Source organism: Sitodiplosis mosellana, unplaced genomic scaffold, assembly GCF_009176505.1.
Source record: "Sitodiplosis mosellana isolate CC-2019 unplaced genomic scaffold, AAFC_SMos_1.0 Smas_scaffold_6226, whole genome shotgun sequence".
NCBI classification, from domain to species: domain Eukaryota; kingdom Metazoa; phylum Arthropoda; class Insecta; order Diptera; family Cecidomyiidae; genus Sitodiplosis; species Sitodiplosis mosellana.
The window spans coordinates 2270332-2277729 of NW_022601467.1; the positions used below are offsets into that span (position 1 = coordinate 2270332).

At 35.2% G+C, this 7398-nt stretch overlaps 1 protein-coding gene across 1 annotated transcript; it reads left to right on the forward strand.

Annotated features, from left to right (window-relative positions):
• Positions 1-280: 280 nt before the first annotated feature.
• On the forward strand, positions 281-6317 carry LOC129579355 (uncharacterized). The gene is made up of 5 exons (XM_055469391.1): positions 281-299; positions 1041-1226; positions 1376-1527; positions 3490-3918; positions 4008-6317. The coding sequence occupies exons 1-4, from the start codon at positions 281-283 to the stop codon at positions 3790-3792; spliced, it is 660 nt and encodes a 219-aa protein (XP_055325366.1). The 3' UTR covers positions 3793-3918; positions 4008-6317.
• The last annotated feature ends 1081 nt before the right edge of the window (positions 6318-7398 follow it).

Sequence of the window (7398 nt, forward strand, 5' to 3'; positions counted from 1 at the left end):
CATCGATCCAGATATGTTGTATATGTAAAGCTTTTGCTTCCCGTATTTAATGCGCAAAATGGTATGTTTGTCAAATTTTGTGCCTGAATTCCTGTTTACTTCTCGCTCTTTCTTTCTCTTCTCTTATCTTCTCTTCTCTCCTTTTCTCTTCCGTTTCATCGCCATCTGAAATGGTTGGTCGCTCATCGACCTGTAGATTGTCGTCATTGGCCAGGCCAGCTGATTTTCTGATTTTTTTCTTTCTTTGAATGAGTTGAAATTGGTCGGCTTTTTTTGGAACATGCAAATTTTCGATCAACGTAAATATTTCACAATTCATTCATATGTAAACAGAGCCATCAATAAAACTGACCAAACATTCAACGATGCTGACACATCTATATTTATATATTGAATTATTCTCTCTCTTTCTCTTTCTCTAGGTCTTCAATGCCGAACGAAAAAAAAAAAATGAACTCCCGTATCCAACTCGTAAATAATTAATTTGTTATATTTAATGATTATTATTTAGATGGATTTTCATTTTTCAATTTTTCTTTTTACAGGGCTTTCAGTGGCCCAAGCTGGCGCGATGTCATACAATGAAACCATCCCTCAAACCAGCCAATTCGATCCTCTCCAAATCGCCCATCCACATCCCGAGACCGATCACCCTGCAGCGGCCCATCACACTCTCACCTTTGTGGTTTCACCAAAGAGGAATTTACACAAATCGTGCAAGAAGTGGTGCAAAACGTGATGGCTCCATTGCTTAGGAGGATTGCTGCGATTGAAAACCATTTGGGAATTGGCGATAAAAGGTAATTCTATTTTATTTTCTTTTATTCATTCATTTCATTCTTTTTTTCATTCATGTAATTTTTTTCTTTAATTTATTTTTTGTTTCATTCTTCATTTCCGTTTCTTTATTTCACATTTTCATTTCTATCATTTTTTTCTTATCATTTCATTTGGCGAATAATAAACATGTTTTCCTCCCTATTTTTACTGTTTTCTTTTTTCTTTCTTTGTATCTAATCGTTTTTTTTTTTTCATTCCAGAACTCCACGCTGCAAGGGATCTTAAAAATCCTAGCCGTCAGAATCAGTCAAGCAACAAATCACAACGACAGTCACGATCTGAAAATGGCCGCAGCAAAGACGCCACACACAAACGTTCAAAGAGGAATAACCATCGTGATGACAAAGATAAGTCAGCGGTTCACTCGGATTCGATAGCAACAACAGGTACGCGAATCGTTTTATGTGGAACACGAATAATTTTAAATCGATTCAAATCGGCTAATTGTGTTTGCGTTTTCTTCTCTTGTTCTTGTTTTTTCCCCCTATTTGCTCCTTATATTTGTCTCACTTTTGCGATGCGGTGACATCAGCAGGTGATAACAGCACTTCCAGCAAGGCAAACTCGTCCAGTACCGACAATGCGAACGCTTCGACTGAGGATTCGAATGCATCGGCGAGTGCTGGCAACACAACCGCCACTCCATCGGAAGGAGCTGTGAAATTTGTTGAAGCACCATTACCAAAGGTGAGTATCGTATTTCGATTTCTATTTTCGTATGAACCAACCACCCGCTCCCGCGCATAAAGACACATTGCATTTTGTCCAATTATTATCGCAGCACTTTGTTCAATTTTTCATATAACCTTTTCCGTGTCTACATTACCAACGTTCGATTAAAAGAACATGCCCCGTGCATTCCACGCTACTTCCTATCGAAATGTTTTTTCTTCTTCTGTCGTGTGGACAGCGTGAGCAGCCTTTTTATTGTGTCTAAATCGGTTTGTCCATTGAACATTTAATAAAATCGATTATAGTTTGAACTAGTTTGAATCGTTGATGTATTGATTTTCCATAGATGTGTTTTGAACAGTGCAAATCGCAAATAATGCAATGTGAATACGGTTTTCACTTAATTTAAATGAATTTAAATATGTGTAACAAAATGTACTTCGTTTCGTAGTTCATTAGCTCCGTTCAAGCAGTGCGATACAGAAATAACAATAAGTACTTCAAACGTACCAAATTGATAGCAACGGCATACATATGATTTAAATTCAATCCTTCTCATTAGTTCATTTCAATTCATTGAAATCGATTGACATTTTGTTTTTGTGTGCTAAGGTCGATTCTCGAGGCGCATAGGTCACTTTACAGAAGCCAAAAACGCCAAGTGCATAAGAAAGATGTGACATAAAATCGAAACCGAAAAAACTGTAATCGTGCTTGAAAATCGCATGTGAAATTCAGAATCGAGTGTGAAGACATTTTAATTGATTGTGGGTCAAAATTGGTTGACTGCATCGCAAACGCAAAGGTTTGATGCATGATAAGCGATCCGCTTAGCCTCTAGACAAGTTCTCGCTCTAGCGAAAGAGAGCGACGAACAATTCGAAAATAGAAAATCATACACACATCGCTCGAATCGAATGATTGCGCACGCACAGACAAATAAGATCTTCTTCGTTGTCAGCAGCATCGCACATATCATTCGAATAGAATATTATGATATGATGGTTGAATATAAGAAGAGGCGACGACTGACTGAGAATTGTGTGTAAATGATGCAGCATTGGCCGCTTACCTGCATCCCGCGATTCTCTCATGCCAAAAATAAAATCTCACCAAAACTGAAATTTATCCCACCAACACGACCGCAGCCATTCATTCTCGGTGTGTGCTCGAGAAATTTTCTTGCCACACTTTTCAACGATGTCAGTGTATTGCGAATAAACATTTTTCGTTGTCCGCGTATGCATGAATATATTACGATGACATAAGACACATAGCAAATTTAAATTTGTGCAGCCAATCGTCAGGGACCAACGGAAAAAATAGTATACTCGATTATTGTGGGCCCATCTGGATCACCTTTTTCTGTGAGGAGACCCGAACACTTCCTGATAAACCGGTAATTCACACGTTTTCACTCACAATAGATTATTCGGCCCATATCACTGCTACTAACTGGTTATTTGTAGTGCGGTGTGATATTTTACTAACAAATTTGATGGTTTTTTTTCACATTTGTCATTCAAATGTTCATCATCATTAAATATGGGAATTAGGAGACATTTTTTGTCGTCAAAATCGCAGGCATCCTTTGCATTTTTTGTGTTTCTCTCTTTCTCTCTTCTTTCAACTAATTTCCATATGATGCGTTAAAACTAAGTCCTCCTTTTAACAGAAATTTTCGAATCGATCGGCATCAAATAATCATGGAAATAAGGTGAACGTCACGCTGCCATCAAAACTCATTTTGTAGGTCATCTATATAAATTCGTCTGTGATCTGTCACCACTTTTGTACGCATTTTACAAACGTTTTTGTTAATTGGAAGACTTTTTATTCTAATTTTGATAGTGGCACTTTTTCTTTATTTTACACATTGCATACGTATATATGCAATTTTTGTATATTTTGTCTTTTGGTGAAATTGGTCAAACAGGTTCACTTACTGGTTTTATTACTTTACTTCGTTTTCCATAGAAATATCCGAGTCGACGCTATCGCCAACCCAGTACACGTGGTCCATCAACAACTACCCATCCAACTAGCAAACCATTGGCCAATTCGTCCCATCGACCGAGCACTGTTAGCAATACGGCATCAACGCGTTCGAGCAATGCCACCATCAGTTCCAAGCGCACCGAAGGGCCGGTTCGCAGTAGTGGTGGTATACCAAAATCTCGAGTGAATCGCATATCCGGCCATCATCACAGCCAAAATGGCGAATATGCCATCGAATTCCTCGTCGATTACTCGCTAGTCAAAAAAACTGGCTGTCGATAATACTGCTTCTGCTGCTGCTGCTCCAGCACTGTTTATGCCTTACATGGGAACGTACTATTACAATGGTGTGCCTTCATATGCAAATATGGATCCATCGAGCTTAAAAGAAGCTATCAGAAAGCAAATGTAAGAACTTTTTGCATAGAATCTCATGCTTTTTCGGGGAAGGAAATCAACAATTAAATCTCATTATTTTCTTCATTTTCCTTTTTCAGTGATGAAAACCTGCAACGTGATTTCTTCATTCGCCGAAAAATGGACGCTGAGGGTTATTTGCCAATAACATTGGTCGCGTCAATCCATCGCATTCAAGCACTTAGCTCGGAAATCTTTAATACTAACTGGTTGAATTTGTAGTTGGCCAGAAATTCCAGTTGCGCTATAGTCAGTTGTTGAAACGGCCAATGGATCTGAATGCAAAACCAAGTCCGACTGTCTCAGACTATTCGACCCCTGTGTTGGCTCATCTTTGGCGGCCACATTTTGTGGATGTTCAACTAATGGCCGGGATTTATCGGAAATTACATCGAATGTTTCTTTGGTCCGCAATTTCGAATTTGAAGAGCAAAAAAAAAAAAAAGGTCCTCGCTTTCAAAAATCGATTCTATCTAGTGTAAAACCGGTATCCAGACAAAAGTGAGGACTAAAAAAACAAAAAAGGTCCGAAAATGGCAACGGGTCCAAAAAAATCGTTGGGGGTCAAATTTTGCCAGGGGGGGTCAGGATCAATGAGATCAGACTATGTCAGAACCTATGTGCATTTACGTTCTGTGCATTCACGTCGTTCGAAATGGTCCCTTATTGGTGGTTAAAAGCCGAACATTGCTATTGTCAATTGCTCCATCGGCAAACTATCCGCTTTGACCAAAAAAAAGACCGAACTGAGACGATTTTTGCGTGTGTTCTTCTTTCAATCTCTGTGTTATTATGTATGTGTTATGTATCAGGGGCATTGCTTTGATTACACAATTAGATTGAAATGCTACAAACATGAACACATCCATTGATCTTTATTTGATTTGCTATTGAAAAAAGAAATTCTAAAAATAGATATACACAGGAAATATAGACGTGGCGCTTATTAAATGCATCTCGCTAAAAAAAAATGGAGCGAAAATTGAAATATATATCAGCCAATCAAACAATCCTAAATACATTTTACAATTTTATTGTGAGGCTATGCAGAAAACAGAAAAAATTATACACACAATATTCTGAAACGAAAGAAACACACAAAAATCACAGAAAAGAGATTTTGAGTAATATAAAATGTATATGGAGTAGAAAAAAAAATTAGGGTAACGCTCTTATTTTTGTAAGTTTGAAAAAGACCTCGATAATCTAATTTCTATGACTTGCAGTAGTTCACACACATAATGGCAACCAAACTGTCGAATTTTTTTTCGAAAGGTCCAAAACTTATTTCCAAAAAAAATACAATAACAAGCGCATTGAGTGAAAGATAACACATTACTTCAACAAATGAAACAAGAAATTGAATCAAATAAACATGAAACAGTAAATACGAATCCATTACATAATTGGTATTAAGTTTAAAATGTTCGAATCCTTGGTGATTTTTTTTCTACCCAATATGTTCACCGAAATATTACCAAAAATTATACAAATATTAGACACAGAAAAAAACATTATCTTTACTGTAGATTTAGTTGATGGTAGAATTTCTCTTTCCCGTAGTTGAATAAGCTTAAATAGTTATAAATGTATGAATATGCATTTCTTAAGGTCAAATATAAAGTGAATACAGATAAAAAAGTATTAAACTCCACAAATAAATGATGATTCTATTGGTCATACAAAAAATGTTATTTAATTAAAATATCTTAATTCATCTTTCTTAAGCAATTAATCATTTTACTAGGTATTTTATCTTTCTGATTTATGTAATGGCGATCAAAAGAATATTCTTCGCCATTAATGAGAATATCGAATTGTTGTTTGGAATCATTTAAAATTTGCTTTTGATTTTCATCACGTAAATCAGATGATACTATGTGCAATCGTCTAAGCGATGGTAAACTTTTCGTTATTTCAGCAACGCTAATATTTTGTTTTGGATTCAATTCAATAAATAGTTCCTTTAGATTGTTCATATGAGAAAGATGAGTAAAATCAATATGATCAATGCCATTATATTCTATGTGTAAATTGTGTAAGTTGACTAATGGTGAAAGTCTCGATAAATTGGTGAAATTGTTACGACTTATAATCAAAGACTGTAACTTAGTGTTGGGATGAGCCGTGATGTTATTTATTTTATTGCCTCCTGCATTAATCGCACTTACATTCATTGGAATAAAAAGTTGTGTAAACGCACAATTTGCCATATTTATAGAACTTTGAACATATCGGTCTTCATACAAAAAATCAGTGCTATTTAAACTAGGATTATTGTATATATTCAAAAAATACAAATATTTTAACATACGAAATGATTCTGGTTCAATAGTTTTCAGGCTATTATCACTTATGTCTAAATAAAATAAAAATTGATTGTGAAAAAATAGATGGGAATCAATCATTTCAATTCGATTTCGATTCAATACTAACGTCCTTAAATTAATTACGGGTTTGAAAACGTCTTTAGGTAGAGTGGTGATGTGATTTCTAGACAAATCTAATATAAACAAATTAGATAAATCATTGAATGTGTCGTGTGTAATTTCCATAATTTCGTTGTTCGATAGAATCAGAGCTTCCAAACTATGACAGTTAACTAAAAAACGACTGGGCAACAATTTTGTAGAACTGTTTGTAACATACATTTTTGTTAAATACTTGCATTTACAAATATTTATGGCGTCTATCGACGAAAAAGGTTTGTCATGAATGTAAACACTATACGATGTCGATGATGGAATAAAACCGAAAATTGATGTTACCAGCAACAACATCCTGAAATTAATAATGATTTTTGTAATTATTTTGTGTAAAATATATGAGATTGGTTTGAATTTTACCGAAAAATTCAAATTTTAATCAAAAATATTCAACTTACCAGATTTCTGAAAACATTTCGAATGTTTCAAATTGAAAATTCGGCTCGTTGATGAAAATATTTGAAAATCAAACTATCACAATTCTCTGGACTATAACAAAAACAAATTGTCCTTCTTCGACTATTGACAAATAGAAATATCTTTTTATTTAAGTGTTTCACAAATGTTCAAGAATGTGAGCTATCATCCGATCAGTTCGAATGATGTGTAAAGACTAACCAAGACTTACAGACAAACAAAACAAGGTGATGAGTAAAAGAAAATATACGAAAATATAACAATACACATTATTTTTTTAAACCTGAGCCGAAATTCTTTAATCCGAAGGAACGGAATGAACGAAAGAAACGAAGAAAAAAAATCCCACTGTGCAGCAAAGTATCTAAAATTTATCGTTAACAACTTGGCATTGCGTGCTATGTGATATTAAATTTACTTAGTTGAACTTATGTGGCAATGGTGTATGTATGTGTGCGAATGTACTCTGTACTTGCCCATCATCATTTCATCATTCGCAAACATACGGAGTGAAGGACCACGGACGACACACACACTTACACTTTTTTTTTTTGTTCTCGAGAAAAAC